Raw genomic sequence first — 23,770 nt, forward strand, 5'->3', positions numbered from 1 at the left:
TGTTTTGTTTAAATTGTCGTGTTTCAATGGACAATAGTATTCTGGGTCTTCTCAAACTTCGAATTAAAAGAGGTACTGATCTTGCAATTCGCGATGCCATTAAAGGACGTGCCAGTGACCCTTATGTCGTCGTCAGCATGGGCGATCAGGTTCCAACTTCTAATTTCTACACTAAACTTTTTTCCGTTAAAGTTTCATTTTTAGAACAAAAATATTCTTTCAGATACTTTAACTTTTTTATATTTATTTAATATTATTCTTTCATACTTTTTATTTTTATTTTTTTTAAAATAATATAGGATTATTATTTTGTATATCAAATGAATATCATGATATTGTTGTTTTTAGAATATATATTAACTTAATTGATAATAAATATAGTAATATTTGAATTTTTATATTTGGTATTAGGATGATGATAAGCATATATAAAATTTAAAGTCTCCATATATATCCATTTCAATCATTTGTTTGTTTCCGTTTTTAATTATTAAAAAACTTTAACTGATGAAATCATTTTTTTCAATATTATTTAAATATTAATTAATATTTTGATTTAAATATTTATATAATTATAATTTCTTTCTTGATATTTAATATTTAAAAATGTAATATGGAGAATATGGGATAAGGAAACATTTTTACTTGAGTAATGGGACTAAAATAGTCAAACTCACATATGTCGTTTCCTATTACCATAATTGACGAAATGAGGGAGTATATTCTTTTCATCAAATCAAGAAATTAATCAAATAATATTAGAAATTAAAATTTAAATCTCTTTCCATTCATAAATTGGTTTAATAAGATTAAGTTTATAGCTATTTGTACAATTTAGCCTTATATTTAATTAATATGATATCTAACGCCTCAAGTTAAATAAGAACATTAAGAGTAAAAATAGATAAAATTTTATAAGAATGAAAAATAAACTTAACTAACTCCGTTAAGATAAATCTAAACTAATATCAAAACATCTTAAAAATTAGAATTTAAACTTCTTGAATCTTGACTTAGTAAAATAAAATTTGCATGCATTCATATATATTATAATTTAGTTTTGGTAAAATCAAATTTACATGCATTTATATATATCTTCAACAAACAAGAATTTGTTTCTAATCATTTGTTTTGGAAGAGATGGTATTTATTGTGTTACCAAGTAACTGTTGGAAATACATTCCTCTTTAATTAAGGGATGCAATTTCTGTGCATTGTAACAAATAAATAATTTATTTCAAGATTTTGAAATTATTTCTTTGACTTTTGAAGAGATGTACATTTATCTAAAGTTGAAAAACATTTAACGTTCACTATCACTCTTGATCTAAAAACCTAAAAGTCTTCAATATAAATACGTGTTTTGAGAGAGTTAAAGACATATAAGAATAGTTGAGTAATCAAACTAGTAAGTAGAAGAGTAGTACTGGGTTGAATAATTCAGAGAATCTTTTCTTGATGAGATAGTTGTAAGTCATTCAAAGGGTGAGTTTGTATGTTACTCTTCATAAGAGAGATCCTTTTCTATCGTATTATAGGAAGAGGTTTTTCTCATTGAAAGAGATAATTATCTTATTGTTGCTTATGGTGATTACTTATGGACTAATGCATCGTTCCATGTAAGTCCACATGAAGGTTTCCCTTTCAAATAAAAAGAAGGGAGATTTTGGCACCGTTAAAATGGGAAACCATGTTATGAGCAAAATCGTTGACATAGAAGATGTGATATTGTCAACAAATATAGGAAGTAAGCTCTTGTTAAAAGGAGGGAGACATGTACATGCATCTAAATCTTATTTGCATTGGGAAACTAGACAATGTTGAAAAATAGAAGTTGGCAAAAGGAAATATGATCATTGCCAAAGGCTTAAAAGAAGGATCCTTGCATATCTTGCAAGGAAGAATTTGTAGTAGTGAAGCAAACCTTGTAAATGATTCCAAAGTTTCGTGGCATAGACGATTAGGTCACATGAGTGACACAAGATTGTAAATCTTTACCAAAGACCATTTTCTTGGGATAAGTGGGCAATATTTGAAATCTTATATTGATTGTTTGGCTGGGAAGTAGTACAAAGTTAGTTTTCAAAGAGTAGACGATCCCTTAAGGAGGAAGGAGATCTTTGAACTTGTTCACTCAAATGTTTACGATCCATCTGAAAGATCTCTTGATGTTGTATATTACTTTGTAACATTTATTGATGATTGCTCTAGAAGAGTTTGGGTATATTTGTTAAAGACTAAAGATCAAGTACTTGGTGAAGCGTGAGACCATAAAGAAACTAAAATTTCTAAGGTTTGACAATGGTGGAAAATATTGTGGTTCTCTCAAGGAATATTATCGAAGACACAGTATCAAACTAGAGAAGACTCCTCCAAAGACTCATCAATTGAGAACCAAACGTATGAGCTTGTAGAGGAAATGACTTCATTGCATGAGAACCAAACGTACGAGCTTGTAGAGTGGTTATACAAGCTAAAGTTTGACGAAGGGGAATCAAAGCCCCAATATAAGGCCTAAATCGTTGTAAAGGGTTGCAATCAGAAAAAGGGAATATGTTATAAAGAGATTTTCTCACCAATAGTGAACATGCCCTTTACAAAGGTAGTTCTAGGTCTAATAGCTTGCCTAGAATTAAAGATAGAGCAACTTGACATTAAGACTTTATTCTTTCATGGAGAACTTGAAGAAGAAATTTACATGGAGCATACCAAAAGGGTTTGAGCAACCAGGCAAGGAACACTTAGTGTGTGGTTTAAAGAAAAGTCTTCATGGATTGAAGTAGGCCCCCCGACAATGGTATAAGAAGTTTTAATCTTTTGTGATTGAGCATAACTTTTCAAAGACTTCAGTTTATCATTGTGTGTTCATAAAAAGGTATGGCAATATAATGAAAACTAGGTATGAAATTAACCTTCCTTGTGTTGAATATACACATAGAGTTCTCTATTTATAGTAGAAGAAATATGAACTAAGCCCAAAAAACAAATAAGAAATAATAACAAACTAACTAAAGATAAAAGATAAATATAAAATAAAGATAATATATCTAACACTCCCCCTTAAGCTAGTGCATATAAATCGTATGTACCAAGCTTGTTACTAATATAATCCATAAAGACTTAGTGAAAATATCTGCTTCTACACTTGAGTGACACCAAATTGCTAATAATTTGCAAATACGATATTGAAGATAAAATATCAACCCAGAAGACTCCCTTGAGCAACAAATCTGGGAGGTTGTTCCATGTAAATGTCTTCTGGCAAATCGTTGTTGAGGAATGCATTGTTGACATCTAGTGGATAAAGAGGTCAATGTTGAAGAGCCATCACAGCTATAAATAAAGTAACAAAAGTTATCTTTGCCACGGGAGAAAAAACATATATAGACGGATCAAATGAAATGGTGACAGAAGAGAGGTCAGAAGGGACAACAACGAAAGAAGTCATTGATGAATAGGAGAGAGAAACCTTAAAAGTCCAAGATTCTCCAATCAAGATACCTGAAAAAGGAAAAAGAGCGACCTCAATGCTTTGAATAGTTACTTGATAGGAGACGGGACGTGGCACCACGCATAACGAACTTGAAAGAGGAAAAAGAACATCAACACTTTAAAGCGTTGAGGAGACGAGATGTGCCACATGCACGACGAAAAAGGAAGCAGACCCACAACTTCAAAAGGCACTAAAAGTGTGTAGGAGCTTTGATGAAGGTGTCATTGACGACACGATAGTCACCTAGCCGAGACAATCAAAATTGTGTGATCGTCAGTCAAAATTGGAACTCTAATAGTGGTAGCAGTAGAAGATATTGGTAGACAATGGTGGTAGACAATGACGGTAGATGACTACACCGCCAACAACGATAGATGGCGCTGCCGCCGGTAGTGAAAACTATGTATGAGATTAATTTGTGAAAACTATGTATGAGATTAATCTCTCTTGTGTTCAATATGCACATAGGGTTGTCTATTTATAATAAAAGAAATATGGACTAAGCTCAAGATATAAATAAAAATAATAACAAACTAACTAAAGATAAAAGATAAATATAAAATAAAGATAATATATCTAATGGGAAGCATACATTGATGCTAACATGACAGGCGATGTAAATAAAACAAAATCCATATCTGGATATGTAACTATTTTTGAAGGGGGTGTTGTGTTGTGTCAGACAAAGTTTCAAAAATATATTGCCTTGTCAACCATTGAAGTTAAGTACATTGTAGGATTCAAAGCGTGTAAGGAGACTCTCTATGGATGAAGAATTTTTTGTGTGAATTAAGTCACAATAAAGAAAGCTTTGTGATGTATTGTGACAATCAAATTACAACTCAACTAGCTAAAAATTCCACTTATCATTCCCGTTAAATCATATTGATGTTCGGATAAGGAAAACTTTGAATGATGACTAATTATTGTTGAAAAAAGTTTACACAAATGATAATTGATTTGACATTTTAACTAAGATGTTACAGTCAAGCACTGATGATACCCTTTGAATTACATTCCTCCTTAATTAAGGGATGCAATTCTTATCTAATAAAGGTTTATTCCATCTTTGAATTATTTCTTTGACTCTTGAATATATGTATATTCATCTTCAAAAAGGTGAAGAACATTTAATATTCACTATCATTCTTGATAAAAAAACCTTAAGCATTAACTATAAATAAGAGTCTAGAGAGAGTTAGGGACACACACAAAGAGTAATTGAGTAATCCAACTAGTAAGTTGATAAGCGGTAGTGAGTTAAGTATCATTTGAGAAAAAAAAAAAAAGATTTTTCATCATATTTTGGTGAGATGGTTATAAAGTATAAATTTGTATGTTATACTATAAGAGAGATTCATTTATAATCGTATTTTTATAATGAAGATCTTTACTTAATCTCATGAATTCCACATTATAAATATTGAGTTATTCTTTAAACTTATCCTCCTTTTTCTCTTTAAGTCTTTTTTAAGTTATACTGAGAAATTTGTCTTATAAAGTCTTTTGTTCAATTTCCCAACCGTAATTATGTTATTAAGATATTAGTTTGTGCCTTTTTTTTGGGGGAAATGATATAATAGCATTTGTATAATTAAACTCTTTGACTTTTTATTTATGGTTCAATTATTTATACATAAAAAAAATGATATTTATGTTGCTATTTGTATTTTAAATTATTTTTTAAATTTGGGACACAAAAGTTGTCTTTTTGGGAAGATCATTTGGGATTGAAAAGCTGCTTGTTTTAAATATCAAACACATGTTTTCAATGCAACAGTTTTGCATCATTGGATAATTTTAGTCTGAACATTATTCTCATGTTTATGCAGAAGCTGAAGACTTCCGTTAAAAAAAACAACTGCAATCCTGAGTGGAATGAAGAAAGGACTCTTTCTATAAAGGACGTTACAACCCCCATACGTTTGGTAAGGTCTCATGCAAATTACAACACTAAAATAAAAGTTCATACGAGGACTACGATATTTTAACAATTTGAAAGGAAAATGATATTTTGACATCGTTTTTTGACACCATTTTAACACTGCACACGTGTCAAAATGTGATTGAACGATTTCAAATTAAAAAAAGCTAAAGTATGGGTATATTTGGAAGAAAAAAATCAAAGTTCTTTTTTTAATTTGAAATCGTCCAACCACGTTTTGACACGTGTGCAGTGTCAAAATGGTGTAAAAAAATGGTGTCAAAATTTCATTTTCCTTTGAGAAAGGAAAATGATATTTTGACATCATTTTGACATTGCACACGTGTCAAAATGTGATTGAACGATTTCAAATTAAAAAAAAACTAAAGTAAGGGTATATTTGGAAGAAAAAAATCAAAGTTCTTGTTTTAATTTGAAATCGTCCAATCAATCAAATTAAAACAGATTATATGTTACTGTTTTATTGATTCGTATATTTAAAACGAACCAATCACAAACTATCACATAAATTATTATAAAAAGATTGTCAGAAAAAAGTTATTAAAGATATATTTTCCTTCTGATAATATCTATCAGAAAAGTTAATGGCATTAGATTGAATGATTTTGATGAATTTTGCATTTATTGTTTTGCAGTCAGTTTATGACAAAGACACATTCTCAGGGGATGACAAAATGGGAGATGCAGACATAGACTTAATACCATATGTTCAGTGTGTGCAAATGAGATGGACTGACCTTCGAAATGGTACTGTAGTGAGGATCGTTCAACCAGATGAAACTAATTGCCTTGCCAAAGATAGCAACTGCATTTGGCAAAATGAAAACATCATTCAAGAAATGGTTTTGAAATTGAGAAATGTTGAGAGTGGGGAAATAGTTGTGGAAATAGAGTGGGTTGATGTTATTGGTTGCAAGGGCTTATCACATCTAGATCTTTAACTCTGCTTCCACCATCCCTATAATGCAACTCCAACATCATCTATTGTTTCTCGGTTATCAATTTTTTCTCATATCTCACTGTAAACCAAAATCCTCTTGGTATTAATTACTTTTACGCTAGCTATTAGAAAAACTATAAAAACCTATATAGTTTATAATTCAGAAAACAATATTATTTAATTGTAGAAGTAAATAAACTATTGTCTTATTTGTAAAATATACTATGAAAATATATCACGTCGAGTAAGAGAAAAAACGACAAGTTCTTTTCACATTATGAAGATATTGCATACACTCTCACAAGAGTTTGATTACATTGTGGTAGCCATAAAAGAATTCAAAGATATAGAAAAAATGTTGATAAAGGAGTCACAAGACTGCTAGAATCGTATTAGTTGAAGCTTTTGTCACACAATGTTGAGAAAGATTGTGAAGAACAAGCTCTCCACGCTCAGTCTACGAGGGAAGGAGGATTTACTTAAGGCAAATGGACGACGAACAAGACAAGTGGACGATTTAATAAAGATTGCATTTCTTTAAATCAAGAAGGAAAGTAGAATAAGTATACCAAAAAAAAAGTTTTTTATACGGGTTAACAAATGAATTTTTATATCAATTTTTGAACATGTATAGAAGTAGAGGTATAGAAAGTTTTTGACATTTTATAATTGGTACAAAGAAAATCCCACTTTTATACCTATTGTTGTTAGGACAGGTGTAAAAAGTCTCACTTTTATACATGTTATTAGAACAAGTATAAAAAAGTCTCACTTTTATATTTGTTGAGACTTGAACCAGTATAAAATTTGGATTTTTTATATTTGTTTTAACAATAATCGGTATAAAAAATGATATTTTTTTCTTTTGCAATAATTGATTAATTCCAGAAGCACCTCACTTGTGCATATCAAACCACCATCCACAACTTCAACATTCAAAACTTTTCCAGTACAAATTCAAAAATATAAGTAAAGAAATTATATAAATATAACATGTTATTATACAGTAAATAAAATTTCAAACCAGAATTTCAATTATAATCTACAAATACAGTTAACTACAAACTGGATATATGAAAAATGCACGTGAAAATACTAAAAGTTGAAATAAAGGCTACATAAATATCACATGAAATAAAAGAACACAATGTTCTATTTGAAAAGGTAGATCTCCTCAATGCCATTTTAAGCAACTATTGGAACAATCTTCATGAATTGGTTTTCCAATTAAATAAGCTTGATATGTACTTAATGATGTAAAGTGAATGATCTATCACCCCTCTTCAATTAATGAGATGTTTTAATCTATACTCATATTGATCATATGAGTCTAAATAAATGAATTTTTACTATTGAGAATGTATTTTGATTAGTGATAAAAACTTTAATAATAATTAATCAAAAATATACTTTAATTAAGTAAATTTTAATATGATTAGAAGATAAAAGAATGACTATTTGGACTTAATTTAGAATCTACTTTAGTTGAATTTATTATGAATAATGTAGATATATCTTGCTTTTAATTGATAATCTACTTTAATTAATAGTAAGATCCTCGACAATTTAATTAAAAATATACTTTAATTAATTTAAAATAAAAAATAATAAACAATTGAATAATAAAATCTTATTAACTGATGATAAATCTACTTTGAAAATGCAGTGGAGTTAACTCTTTTATTATAATAGTTTCAAAGTATTTTATTTGTTATTTCATTAAATTCACACTTAAACAATCTTCAACATCAATTTTATTAGGATAAAATTTTACTTTAACCTTTTAGTATTGAAAAACAATTTTATATTCATTGGAAAATAACTCAAGACCAAATTATAACCAATTACAAATTAAATGTTGGGTCTGTATTTCTTGGTTAGATGAAATTACTTTCAATCCATTACTTGATTTGTAAAAACATTGTCTAAACAATACTAATAAAATGATATTTATAACAAGTGTCGAAAAATTTTAAAATTAGAATTCAAATGTGTGTGTTTTTTTTTCACAATTATGTTTCTATTATTCTTTTATTATAAACAGAATAATTGATTCAAACTTCTCGTATCATTACTTTCACTATAAGAAGTAAATTTGAGATTCATAGTTTAGGTTGAGTTTGATTATGGTTCTTATACATTCTTAAGCTTCCATATCTTATTTTATTTATCTCAATTTGTATTTCTATTATTTCACTTACAAAGATTAAACCTTGAATGTAGCACAAATCTATGTGAATCTTGTAATCGATAATCAAATCTCATTTAATATTTGTGTTCGGTAAACCGAGATATCCCTTGAATACAAAATTGAGTACGTCTCAGTTTACCAAAATCATTAAAAAATTTACACATACAACATCAATATAATATAATAAATAACATGATGAAAAAATTATACCTTTTACTATCACTGTAAGTAGCATTAAGAAGTTACAAGATTATTATCTTATTCTATATTACTTATGGTCAAGAAAATAAAAAGTATAGTTCGTATGATATCAAATTAAAGTGAAAAGAATAGAGTAAATAATTAAAAACTGAAATTACCTTCCATTGTGTTCGATTGAGCCTGCTTGTAGGGTCTTGAAACAGGAGGAACCAGACATTTGGAATGTAAGCGAAAACTGTTAAAAATAAAAATGAAACCTTGGTAAAAAAACGCAACTAGATTTGCAAAGATTATCTTGTGTTTAGACATCAAAGTGTTTGTTTTTTAAGGAAGAAGAAGAAGAAGGTGTGTTTCAATGGACAATGATGTGTTGGGTATTCTCAAACTTCGAATCATAAAAGGAATTGATCTTGCAATTCGTGATTCTCGTGCAAGTGATCCTTATGTCGTCGTCATAATGGGTGATCAGGTTTACATTTCTTTTGCTTTCAAACCTTCATTATTTAATCAATAATCATCTTCTTAAACATGTTTTATATAAGTCTAAACATTTATCTCATAACTCATGCAGAAGCTGAAGACGCGTGTTATAAAAAACAACTGCAATCCTACGTGGGATGAAGAAATGACCCTTTACGTAAAGGATGTTAATACCCCATTACATCTGGTAAGTTCTCATGCAATCTACATTAATACGTAATCCAAATTCAAATATAACTTTGTATCTTATACTAATACGTGACCCAATGATTAATTTTGTATTATGTTTTTCTTTTCACCAATATCTGAATTTCTTTATCGTGTTACATAATTTCATCCATATGTTATTGCAAAGAGTTTTATCTTGTTTCATCTATATATTTTTGCAAAGAGTTTTATCTTGTTATAAAAATGTAGGCTTACTTTTCTTATAGATCTTTTGTTTAGAAAACTTTTATATATATAATTTCATTTCTACTTTCAAATTAATTGATTTACCAAGTAGCTAAATTTTTTTAAAGAAGTTTTAAGAGATTCTCGATTACGTTGAAAAAACAGTTAAAGATTAGTTATAAAATAATTGAAAATGAAGATGATAAAAATATTCTATTTATGTTCACTTTCTTCTCAAAAAGTGGTATGCGATCTTTCAAGTATTAAAGTAATAACACAAAAATTCACTATTAAAATAAAAAGTAAAAAAAAAAAAAACAAAGGAAAAGAAATAAAAAACTTGCAGAATATTCTTCATTAAAAAGTATTTTCTCTTATTTTTTCTTTATTGAAAATCCTAGAAGTTCGCTTTGGAACATTCTTTAACTTTTACGAACAGTTCTCTAAGATTGATTGACCGAATACATGTGATAAAATGTGATAGTAATGTCATAAGTGTTTGTTCTAATAAAAGAATTTAAACAACAAAAGTCCATGTTCGAGGAAATTGAAATAAACATGATAGTAATGTTCAACTAAAGTAAACTTGAGATTCGTTGCATTCCACATGTTAGGAAGGACTTTTTATCATATCTTCTAGTCGATGCGTCGAAGAACTCTACGGTCAGGGTTGCGACTCTGGCTGAGACTGCGATTGCGACTATGCTTATGCCTTCGTTCGACTTTTTGATAGAACCGTTTGGTTTCCCTGCGCTAAGATTTTTCTTTGGGAGGAATTCTTATTCGGGTTCCTTCTTCTTCTACAAATTTCTGCAGATGGCCACATCAGATGAGCCTTTCTATTTCATCTTTCAACACATCACATTCCTCTGTAGTATGTCCTCGGTTTAGATGAAACCGACAACTTTTCCTTTCGTCAGCGTCTTTTGGAGAAGACTTCTTTCGGATTGTAAAAAGTTCATTATTAAGAGCTTCCTCAAGAACTTTTACCCTAGGTGCGTTGAGGGGGTGTAATGATTATACTTGGGTGTTCGGATGACCGCCTGCCTTCTTTTTTGCTCCCACTTGCTGAGACTTGTTGTTTCTTCCTCAAGTTTCTCATGTTTTAAATTTGACCGCTCAGTTGCATTCAGTATTGGTCGTTAAGTGGACTCTAATCTTGATCGAGGGGGGGGGGGGGAGTACCTACAAAGGCACTCCGACGCTCAAGTTAGGCGTTTGTTGAAGGAGCTTTTTCTCACAAATGAAAGTTTTGTATTTATTGTAATTGAGTATTGTGAACTCAGTAGGGCGTACCTGGTTATTGACCTTGACCTCATATTTATAGGTCATCTCATGGATCTAATCTGATTCAAGCCCAATAAAATAAAAACACATTTACCTTTTTGGTCACTTGCTCATAAACAATTTATCAATATCTTTAATCAGATATCTTTGATTATTTTATCCTCGGTTAGACTATTGGTCCAATAATAAAATAAGTGATGACTCAATTATGACCCAACATTAATAAAAACCCTTTGACCTGATTGATCAGTGCTACTGCTACAGTATACAGATTCAACGATCATAAACATTAACCGTTCGGTCTCTATTACATACCATACACTCTTATTTACAAAAATATGATCATGCTTTTTTAATATTTAGTTTTTATAATAAACTGTAAATTATATGACATAAAAATTCTATTTTTCATTAGGATTTAATTAATCTACATAGAAAACTACTTCCCCTTGTTATATAACTTGTCAGATTTTGAGTATATGTATATCTCAAAATTTACGCTTCTTTCTCTAACTATTTTTTATTTTTGTTTTCATTAATTGAGTAGAACCATCTAATATTTATAAGTTTTTCTATAACGACCGTATAATTGGTTTTGTTGATTATTACGTTTATCAATTATGACGTTCATTTTTTTATACTAAGTGAACGTGTTTATGATGTTTTTAATTTAATTCATTTTACATTGTTTAACCCATTATTCCAAAGAATCTGCTAATTCAATGTTGTAATTAATTGCGTAAGAATATTTTGTTTTCCAAAAGCTTAGAATAATTATGCAAACCACTATCCCAACAAGTAATTTATTTCAGCATGGAATAATTACCTTGTTCTTTAAATCAAAACTCGTAAGAAATTGAATACAAAAGATAGCATTTGATCAATTATATTTTTCACCAACCTTCTTTTAACCAAAATAAGATTTTTCGTTTTCTTTAAATACAACTTGTTTATCTTTAATATTTGAAAACTTTATAAGTTTTAAGCTTTTATGTTTTCTAAATTTAAAATAAAAAATTAAATTAACAAATATGTTTTTCATTATTTTTGTTAGAGATCTAACATTATTGATTAAAGGAAGACGAATTTATAAGTAAATTTAAATCTTACTTTATAAATTAATTTTGTAAAATTAAATTAAATATATAGTCTCTTTTTTAAAATTACTTAATCAATATATGATGAATATTTTGCATTTTGTTTTTGTATGTAGACAGTTTATGACAAAGACACTTTCACTGTGGATGACAAAATGGGTGAGGCAGAAATAGACTTCATACCCTTTCTTAAGTGTAAGAAGATGGAATTGAAAAACCTCCCAAATGGTTGTGCAGTGAAGAGGATCCAACCAAATAGAAGTAATTATCTTGCTGAAGAGAGCAGTTGTGTTTGGAATGATGGTGATATTGTTCAAAAAATGATTTTGAGATTGAAAAATGTTGAGAGGGGTGAACTGGTTGTGCAAATTCAGTGGGTTGATGTTGTTGGTTTCAGGGGCTTATCACATATAAAACTTTGACCATCTTTTCATATATCAAACTTTCAAATCTAAGCTCCCAACTGCATATATTAATATAGGTATTTTTTATGTAAACTTTCTCATATTCTTGGGATTGCTAACTTGTATCAAAAGAGATTGCATATATTTTAAGATTAAATAAATTAATACAAGTATTTGTTTTTCCTTTTCTTTTGAACTTGGTACGCTTATCTGTGTTCATGATCTTTATTAAATTTATCAAGGAAGGAGTTTAATAGAGAGACACAAACATTAATATAATCTGAGTCCAATCATATAAAAAATTGGCATCATTCTTTATCTAAAACCTTAAAGACGATTAATAGGTTTTTCATATTTATATAGTTTTTTATTTTTTCATTTCTATTTAATGTGAGACTTAAATTCACATTTGGATTCCCAACAATCTTATCAAATCCTAAAAAACTATGAAACAAAGACAACTTAAACAGGTTCATTTTGACCCAATATTAATCTCAACCAAGTGCAAGGAAAAGAAGATGAAAATAAGGTAAAGAATACATCTTTTTTATGACCAAATAGAAGCTCAAGAAAAAGATTACAAATTCAGTCTGGTACGAATGTTTCAAAGGCAAGAGAAGCTTGTCTAAGAAAGCATTGAAGGCACAAAACAAAGGATTGCATTTTTATTTTTAGCCAATTTATTTGAACAGTCATCATTGTTTTTTTTTTTAATAAATTTGAAATTTAAAAATAAAGTTTAAGATAAATATAGATTTGATTATTATAGTGTGAGATATAAACTTCAGGATTTAAATGAGTAAATTTTACTTAAGATAATTCTTAGGTTATTCTTTGTGGTCATAATAAAACTCATTTATCTTGACTAATCATTATAAAATTAATTCAAATCTTTATAAAATATAAAGATAAATTTGATAGATTTAAAAGAATTTACTCTTTTTTTTTATCTTATTTTTATATGTTGAGTTTACATGACATTTGTCTCACTTATCTGTATTATTATTTTTATATGAAAAAAGGATTTAAAATCTCACTTTAATTAGATAGATATGTCGAATATGCTAAATTCTGTGACATTCTAGAAAACATAAAATTGAGCCAAACATATCCACCTTCATACCTAAATATAGGATATGGAAAGTATTATAAAATATATAAGTTGTTGTAAATTATATGGTGTAACATTCTAATATAAATATAAATATGTAATGATGTTGTTAATATTACACCTATGTTTTATAATAAAATAATCATAATTAAATTAACTATGTTAGACAAGGATAAATAACATATGATACGCTTCTCTTTAATTTATACTTTTATTTTATCAAAATTTAAGTATAATATAGTTAATTTTTAAATAAAAAAATCAAATTATCATTTGAAGATACGTTACACCTTAATTATATTTTCCACCGTCAATGTATTCTACAATGTTCCATAAAATAAATATACGAAAAACCTAACATTCATCCTCTTAGGCTTCTCCTTTATCAACACCATACAATAATGCACAGCTCCATTTATTCATACATCAACAATACACACTTTTGATACATTATTATAAGATAAATGGCTTAAATAAACTTTATTTAAGCCTAGATAAAACCACATGTTTATATATATATATATATATATATATATATATATANTATATATATATATATATATATATGAGCTTGTGACACATTAGTTCCATGGAAGGATAAAATAAATATGCTGAAAATAGCATATTACTAATAACTTTAAAATCAATATTCCATAATTAGAAACTAAATCCACATCAAAGGTAACTAACCTTTGACTAAATTAGCATCAATGTCTTTGACGATATTAATGATAAATTGCTGGTATTTGTTTGGTGGAGGGATGTGTTCATTTAACTTCTCATATTCTATTCTCAGTTTCAATATTCCTTTCTCAACCTTCACAATGGCCTTGTAGCTTTTGTATAACTCCAAAGCATTTCCTCCAACAGCAACATAAGTTATTTTCTTCTTCCCTTCATCAATTATAACCCTTTCTTTGAATATTTCCTCTTTTCCCTCTAACAAAACAATCAACCAAAAATAATTATAATAGACTCTAATTATTGCTTTGATACCATATTAAGAAATATACTTAAGTCTGATTCATTTTGATAAAACTAGTTTGTGAAGTGAGATTTACACCTCACTTATATATATTATAAATTGGTCTTATCTATAATCGATATGGAACTTTCAACATCTTCTTTACTCACAACGAAGTATGTTTCTCTCATTGTCATGTATCATTTAGCCAAAGTTATTCCTATTTTGATTTCAAATTGGTGTTTTCCATATTGAATATTTTTATGTTAGGTTTAGTTTTGTTTCGTAACCTGTTAGCATGGTTTGAAACTCTTCTAATTTAATCATGCATACAAATTAAAATAATTGCATATCATTTTAATAATATTATAAATTACACAAACTTATTTACCCAGTCTAATACTTCATGAAAATAGTTAATATATAACCTATATTATTCCATGTGGTAACCCTACTCACTATTATTGCAAATGCCAAATCTCACCATATTAATAACTAATAATTTTCATAATGAAGTATTTTTAATCTATTTATATTTTTACTGTATAATAATTTGTTTTCCATTATTTTTTGGATTCAAAATTTTTAATATTTATAATGGTCAAACAGATTATAATATTTTAAATACTCTAGAAACAAAGATAATCGTAATATTTTAGAAAAGATTATCGACCAACTTTTGTTAGAGGTCAAGTTAATTATTGTAACCAAATTAAATCAATTATTATGCATTTGAGATTAACAACTGATTATACAATAATTAATGATTTTCAAGTGATATTAATTACAAGTAGCTAGCAAACTTTACTATTTTGTGATTAAAATTATCTTTACTTTGTTAATTTTGAAATATCATGCAAATATTTGTGAAAAAATATTTGTAGATAATTGATTTAAGAATTAAATATTATTTTAGTAATCAAATTTTAACGTAAAATTAAAATTTAATCTTAATATTGAAAACTTAGATACATTTTAATTTTTAAATTTTAAAAAATGAATAAATATATATTTTTTAATCTAATTATTTTAAATATTTTTGACATGTCAAATGAACTGATATTAAAATAGAAACCTGTTGATTGAAATGCTAACATGAAAAAATGTTTGACATATAAAAAAATTATATATATTCAGTTTTAAAATTTAGAAACAAAAATATATTAAAGTTTGGAACAAACAATTTAATTTTTTTCAAAATTTATCCAAAAAACATATTTAATTCTTTATTTAATATAAAATTAAAGTGATCACATATTACTTAAATGAAAATATTACGTTGAAGATTAATATAATAAGTAAAACTTTCATTTTAAAAACATGAACGAAATAACTGAATAATTTCAGATGTTTTTTTTTCTAGTTTGGTTAAATAAAATTATCAAATAACAAATCATCAACACTATAAAATATAACTATTTAAATACTCTAATAATAATAAATAATAATAATAATAATAATAATAATACCTATATTATACTTCCAAAGCTTGACAGAGCCTGGAGTGTTCCATTCTCCTTCGTGGATCTCAACAGCATGCAGCTTTTCACTGTGTACGTTGCTTGGAATTTGGTGGTTTTGGCTCTTCAGAAACATGAAAAACTTCTCAGCACTCGATTTCAGTTCTACCCTTTCTTCAAGAACACACATTTCAGCCTTAGCCATACCTTTCAGATCACCTCAACTGAAACTACTACTTTATATCTCTTCTTATATCTTCCCTGTCTGTATATATAGAGATAGAAAAGTTCAATGAATGAGATGTTATTATTCCATTATTAATTAATTTCTATCTGCAGATAATCTCTTGTACTATCACACCAATAACTTGAAAAAACATGTCACCACTTTCCAATTAGAATAAAGTAACATCAAATTCTCAATATATATATTCTTATTCATCTCATGCTTTGTTTCTTTTTTTCTTTTTTAATTGGTTTAATTTTTTTTTTCTAAGTTAAGTTTTGATGTTCAATTTAGTCTCCGCTTTTAAAAATGTCAACCTTTAGTCTCTATGATATGATGTATCAAATCAGTCCTCATGACAAGACTTAATGAACAACAAATCACAAGTTTTCGTACTTAGGTATCCAATATGTTGTGATTTGTTAACGGAAAGTGTCATGAACAAATCACTTGATAAAAAACTTGTGATTTGTTAACGGATAAGACTGCTTTTATACATTTTTCATATCATAGAAACTAAAGGTTAACATTTTTAAAAGTGAAGACTAAACTCAACATCAAAACTTAACTTAAAGACAAAAAAGAATTTAAATCTTTTTAATTTAACGGGTTAATGAATTGTGTGTTAAAATACTCTTTTTTTCTAATTTTAATTTCTCTATTTTATATTACGAATTGTCATAACTCCTTATTCTCGATTTTTGGTATGAAATTACATTAACTAGATAAAAATATAGAACTAAATTAAGAAAATTTAAAATAATAGAAAGAAATTAAAAAAAGAAATATTACAACTGTGATATTAAAAAAAACAACTATTTAAGCAAAAGCATTGTTATCATAAAAAGTAGTCTTACGAGAAGTATTTGAAGAGACACATGTGATAGTAGGAGACTATTAATATTTTAAGAAAAAAAATATTTCTAAAAGATCTTCTTTTTCAAGAATAGGTTTTAATTTAGATTTAAAGTGAGAATTTAATTTTCCATTTTAAAATAAAAGGATTACTAAAAAAATATGTTATTGCTGCTATTATTAGATCATTTAAAAGTGATAATGAATGATTTTTCGTTTAAAAAACAATAACATATTATTCCCTTATTTCTAAACACATTTTATGAATATTTTTAGTAATTTTTCCTTACCAAACAAAATTTACTATTTCTGGAAATCATAACAGTCAAGATTCACGAATTCAAGGTATCTGAAAAATTCTTTTTGATATCGACTTCCCTTAGAGAAATTACCTCATCTCTTCTACGTATATAATAATCACATATAACATGACAGTTGAACAATGGTTTAAAAATAGAACTGGTAGTTGAATAAGTTGAACTGAAAAATTAAACGAATAGTAATTATTATATTAATTAAAGATATGTAACACTAAAACATATATGAGAAAGGATTATATATATACTCATCCAATCAATCTACTTGTGTATAAGAACATAGATAATGCCGAACAAAAGAGTAAGTCATCAAAAAAATTAAATAAGAAACCAAATAAATTTCAAGTTAGACATTTAACCACAATCACCTAAATTCCTTTATTTGTGAGATAAATATACTTATGAATCCATCAAAGAATATTTATCAACATATTTTAGAAGCCTTATATTAAATATTTTTCATTAAACCTATGTAACCTCGACTTCATGGATTATTATAAGTTTAAAATACATCATTATTCATTCCTCAAAATATGTTATGATTCACTCTCCCAGACACCAACATATAATCTAATGATATGAAAAACACATCAGTTTCTCATCATTATCTTATTCTTCATGATTTAGACCATTTACTAAAGTAAGGTAATCTCTCATACTACATTGATATTTGCTCAATACATATGGACAATTATGGTTCACATATCATCTTACATTTGTTACCTCAAAATCATACTTCATACATAAGTATATCAGTTATGCATACACACATATTGTTAGGTTTATAAACGAGGGATTTGACTAGGAAACATAACACTAATAAGATTTAAGCACGATCACATAAGAGATTGACATTATTCTCCTTCATAGATTTCTGGCTTATGTTGAATATGATATCCGTTATGAGTGATAGTAGAGTTTTTACTTATAAGTCATTATGGATCAGGAAGATGGATTCGAAGCTACGGTAGAGGACAACTCGAATAGCTTTGTTCAGGTAAACAAGTTTGTACGGTAGGATACGAGAGATTAACATATGGTTTGGAATTGTTGGGTTGTGACACCAACTGGTGTGGCTTATGATTGAGATTATCTTGTTGGTGTGGTCTTTTGATGACACTAATAAGATGATTAATGTTTAATGTTTTATGTTTTGGTTTTGTATGATATTTCTGTTAGCTCACCATTATCGTTTGATGTGTTGTGCGACGATTGTATAAATCATGTTGTTATATGAGATATTCTTACAGATGTTCCAGTTGACGAGTAGAGCGACGAGATATACTTAGGAGTGCTTGGAAAAAAAATTAATTTATGTTTTAAAACAATTTTACTGGACTTTCATGTAATGTTTTTGGATTAATATTATTTGAATAAGTCATTTTTTTTATTTAATATTAAATTAAGGTTTTTATTACTTTAGTCTTTCACAATGTTGTAGTTTGGTAAATTTCCATAAATAAGAACCTTTTAAACAACTTAGCTTCACCTTGTATAGATGACTCTAATTCTTTTTGAATTTGTTTTGTCATGCTTTTTGTGATTGAACCTTTGGCTAGAGGTGTGACATGAATTTGTATCAAGAAGAGATAAAAATAGAAGCATAGATCAATGAATAAAAGGAGGCAAGACAAAGAAAGCAAAGCAGCAATCAGCTTGAAGATTAATGGGACGTAACTACCTAGGCCATATGGACCTTAAAATCGTCGAGGGCAGTTCCAAGGTAGTGATTTAGGGTTAAGTTAGAATTTGAATTTAAATATTGTAATCGTTATGCATGCCATTAAAATTTTATCTAGTTTTATAACGATATCAATTGTGAAAAGGTTGATTAAAATATTACTCCCGAAAATTTTTCAATAATTCAAACTATTATTTAAACTAAATCAACACTTTTCACTAGTATTTCAACTTTTGCCTGTCAAATACATGAAGCATTCATTTTTTCTTTTATTTATATATATATATATATATATATATATATATATATATATATATATATATATATATATATATATATATATATAATGTAACCTTATTGTACTCTCTCTTCCAAGTGATTTTTTCCAAGTTTTCTATTATTCTGTCTTTTTACTAAAATTTCAAAATATATTAATGATATATTAATGTTGGTATATTCAATTTTGTTAATATATTTAAAAAAAATCAAATTAATGTATATCGATATTGATAATATATTTAAAAACATCAATTATAGTGTATATCGATTTGAAGATAGTTTAAAGAGGTAAAAAAATTAGAGCTGTCAAATTGGGTTGTAACCCGTGAGCCAATTCGACTCACTACTGGTTTGAGTCGGATTGGGTTTGAAAAAAAAGTGTAATTTTTTTATGCAAGTTAGTTTTCAACCCGGCTCATCCGGGTTGAACCCGTGATGAGTCGGGTTCGTTCACCAACCCACCTAATTTAATTAAATTATTTATTACTTTATGTTTCAATATCATTAGTTAGCATTTTTTTTATTATATTGTAGATGGTGATAAAGAAGAAGATGTTCCTAGAGAGAAAAATATTATAGATTTATATATTCAAGACTCTAATATTATAAATTGACAATTGATACAAAAATTATCAATATTAAAAACTTATTTGTTCACTTTTATACATATTTTTGGATTACACTTCGATTGTATGATAATTTTTTTTATTTTGAATTTTCTTTGGAGTTTATCATCATATTTTAGTGTGAAATTTATTTAAATTTGAATTAAAAAATTATAATATTTTTATTTTACGAAAAACTTATAATTAAATGAGTCAGTGAGCCAATCCGTTTAACCTACCAACCCGTGGTAGGTCGGACCGAGTTCGAATTTTTTCAACTCGCTAATAAGTGAGCTGGGTTGGATTGGCTCACTAAGGTCGAGTCGGATTACCCATTTTGATAACTAAAAAATAATGGGTAATGATACTTTGACACTCAGAATTTGACAAATTTTTGACACCGTCACGTTTCAAATTTTCGGTGGCCCATGTATTTAATGAAAAAAAAGAGAGAGAGAGAGAGAATGATGTGGATTATGAAGTGGAAGGGGTCTCAAGCTTGGTTTTCATTTTCATATTTGAAATTGGCATTGAGAGATTGGGTACGAAAAACCTAGAGAGAGAAGCTCCCACTCCAGTTACAACAGCTCCCTCTTCGTTTCCACCGTCGCACACTGTTCAATTGTTACCGAATTGCCATTTGCCGCTGTGCCGCCGATTGGAAAGTGCTCAGCCCCCGAAAACGCCGATTGGAAAGTGCTCGCATCTCTTCCCACCGTTTAATGGAGCACACCGTCCTTTACCGATCAACGAACCACATTCCGGCGCAGGTCCACCATTTCCTTAGGGATGGACTTGGACATAAATGTGTTATTGAATGATAATTAATGAATTTTATTCAATATAATTAGTTAACAAAGTGTGGAGTTGGAAACAAGTGACAGATTCAAAGAAGTCCTCTTCCTACAAAAGTTAGCCTAAACTACCCATTTATATTGCCTTTGCTACCACTTTTGTTTCTGCACCATCACTTTAAACAAAAATGTTTCCTTGGGGATGGACTTGGATATAAATGTGTTATTAAATGATAATTAATGAATTTTATTCAATATAATTGGTTAACAATAAAGTGTGGAGTTCAAAATAAGTTGCAGATTGAAAGATGCTCTCTTCGTGCAAAAAGTTAGCCTAAACTACCCACTTATATTGCCTTTGCTACCACTTTCATTTATGCACCATCACTTTAAACAAAAACGTTTCCTTGGAGATGAACTTGGATATAAATGTGTTATTAAATGATAATTAATGAATTTTATTCAAAGTAATTGGTTAACAATAAAGTGTGTTGTTCAAAATAAGTAGTAGATTCAATGATACCCACTTATTTGCACTTTGCACCCGGGTCTGTTACTACACATTGAGCGTTAACAATAATTCTTCCTTGGCCATGTACATTCATATACTTGTGATCATCAATGGTTGAACATCACTTCTGTATCCAATAAGTGTTAAAAAAGGTTGGTTCAATTAAAAAACAATGTCATTTTTAAAGTTGACCCCCATGCGTAGAAAGTTTGCCTGAACTACCCACTTATTTGCCCTTTGCTCCCAGGTCTATTACTGCACATTCAGTTTTACAAGATAGGCTTGGAATACAAATAGAGGACAAAATCTTAAATAACCACGCATAATGTCCATACAAACTTCATTTGAACAACCAATCTCTTTCATGAACAATAACAGATAAAGTTCATAAAATAAAACACAAATTTCAAGATAATAGCCAAATTTGAAGACGGTGCACTTCCGTTAAAACGGTGGGAAGAGACACGAACACTTTCCAATCGGCGTTTTTAGGGGCTGAGCACTTTCCAATCGGTGGCACAGCGGTGGATGGCAGTCCAGTAACCGTTGAATGGCGCGTGACGGTGGAAACGGCGAGGGAGTTGTTGTCGCTGGAGTGAGAGCTTCTCTCTCTAGGTTTTTCTTACCTAATCTCTCAATACCAATTTCAAATCGGAAAATGAAAACCAAACTTCAAACCCCTCCTACTTCATAATCTGTCATTTTCTCTTTTTTTTCATTAAATACGTAGGCCACTCAGAATTTAACACGTAATAGTGTTAAAAATTTATCAAATTCTAAATATCAAAGTATCATTACCAAAAATATAATCCGTCATGCAATCCATGTGTAGAATTTGAGTCAATTGTAGAAATTGGCTAATTACTTGAAAAAAAAAATGTTTAGAAAATAGAAGAAAAAAATCTGAAGGGTGAATTAAATATTGATTTTGACAAAGTTTATTGGTTAGTTGTCAATGGGATATATGCTTTGTTACCACTGACAGAGCATTTTCCTTTTTTATATTCTGCCCAGGCTTCACAGATGCTGCCAATAACATGACTTATTTAATCCTTCTTCACATAAAATTTAATTCAATTCTGTGTAGTAATTAAGAAAATATCTAGATTGAGCTTAATGATTCATATTATTAAATCGATAGATAATAATTCCTCCATTTTTATTCTCAAACCTATAAAGAATTTAATTATTTATATGATTAAATAAATAGATAATAATTCGTCCCTTTTTATTTTCGAGTTATTAAACCATCCAGTCTAGTCATATCACATGGAACCGTAAGACAATAAAAAGTGAGTTATACGACTTATTTTTATTATAAGCATCACTGCACTAAAAAGAGATTCTTGTGTCTCTACTACCCAGTTATATTTAGCATCTAAAATATACATTAAAAAAATTATAAAGGGATTGAAATGACATCAACGGAACCCTGAAACAGCTAAAATGCACATGAAGATAAATTATGAGCAAATTTGATTACATTTAAAATAAGTAGTTTTTAAATAAATAATTTAAAATAATTACATATTTAATACATTGTCTCATAATTGAGTTTTTTCTTCTTTTTTTTGAATATTTTTTATTTTTTTGCTTCAATAATTCATTAATTTAAAATAATTTATAATTCAATTCCTTTTTTCCTTGTGTTTTACTTTCTATCCCAATCAATTAATTTACTAATTCTTTTAGATTTATCCTCTTCTAACTAAATCACAAACGAGTTATTTTTATTTTTAAATTATATAATTTAAATTTATTTTTTTACTTTTTAAAATGTATAATTTTTTATTATATAATCTGGAAGTAAAAAAAAAAAGATTTTTCGATCGTTCAAACAAACTATTTTTTTTTTATTTATTACAACAAGTACAATTGAACTAATTCTATCCATCCTTACACATAACTAAAATCAAATAAATAATGAAGTTTTATATTGCTTATCACTCCTTTACTTCTTTTATTTGAGTTTTCCCCTTTTTGATTGAAAATTACAATTCTAATTTTAAAATTAAATTAGAAATCAATTGAATCTTGAATTAATTATTAAATACAAATTAGATTAACTGATAGTTTGACTTAATTTGTATGACCAATTAATTACTTAATTGAACTCATTAATTATTCAAACTTGGATTTAAATATTTAGAGAACTAGATTATTTGATATTTTAATCTATGAATAACCTCTTTACATCTTTTTTATTTCGATCTTTTATTTCTGTTGTGTTTTTCAAATTCAATTTTATGCTTCGAAATCCCTAAATCTTCACATTAACTTGTACGAGAAAAATATTAAATATAATGAATGTATATCGTTTGAAACAATTAACTTACCTATTTTGTAAAATTTAGAAAAAAAAAATTAGTATATTTGATTTAATGAATGACTGTGAAAATCAACTATATAATTGAATATTAAAATTCTAAATTATTCTCCTTAGAACCCTATTCTACCCTGTCTAGCAAAAGAAGTCAAACTCGCCACACGGTCATACCATACCAAGAAATATATGCATCATGGATTTTATAGTACC

At 28.0% G+C, this 23,770-nt stretch overlaps 3 protein-coding genes across 3 annotated transcripts; 2 read left to right on the forward strand and 1 right to left on the reverse strand.

Moving 5' to 3' along the window:
• The first annotated feature begins 26 nt into the window (after positions 1–26).
• Positions 27–6,379, forward strand: LOC106777503 (protein C2-DOMAIN ABA-RELATED 9-like). Its single transcript, XM_014665076.1, has 3 exons — positions 27–149; positions 5,326–5,421; positions 6,074–6,379. The coding sequence occupies exons 1-3, from the start codon at positions 27–29 to the stop codon at positions 6,377–6,379; spliced, it is 525 nt and encodes a 174-aa protein (XP_014520562.1).
• A 2,590-nt stretch (positions 6,380–8,969) lies between these two features.
• On the forward strand, positions 8,970–12,453 carry LOC106777494 (protein C2-DOMAIN ABA-RELATED 9). The gene is made up of 3 exons (XM_014665066.2): positions 8,970–9,239; positions 9,342–9,437; positions 12,144–12,453. The coding sequence occupies exons 1-3, from the start codon at positions 9,126–9,128 to the stop codon at positions 12,447–12,449; spliced, it is 516 nt and encodes a 171-aa protein (XP_014520552.1). The 5' UTR covers positions 8,970–9,125; the 3' UTR covers positions 12,450–12,453.
• A 1,660-nt stretch (positions 12,454–14,113) lies between these two features.
• On the reverse strand, positions 14,114–16,205 carry LOC106777277 (MLP-like protein 328). The gene is made up of 2 exons (XM_014664846.2): positions 15,976–16,205; positions 14,114–14,481 (listed from the first exon to the last, which is right to left on the reverse strand). Exons 1-2 carry the CDS (start codon positions 16,169–16,171, stop codon positions 14,228–14,230), a joined length of 450 nt encoding a protein of 149 aa, XP_014520332.1. The 5' UTR covers positions 16,172–16,205; the 3' UTR covers positions 14,114–14,227.
• Between the last annotated feature and the right edge of the window lie 7,565 nt (positions 16,206–23,770).

Source organism: Vigna radiata, chromosome 11, assembly GCF_000741045.1.
Source record: "Vigna radiata var. radiata cultivar VC1973A chromosome 11, Vradiata_ver6, whole genome shotgun sequence".
NCBI classification, from domain to species: domain Eukaryota; kingdom Viridiplantae; phylum Streptophyta; class Magnoliopsida; order Fabales; family Fabaceae; genus Vigna; species Vigna radiata.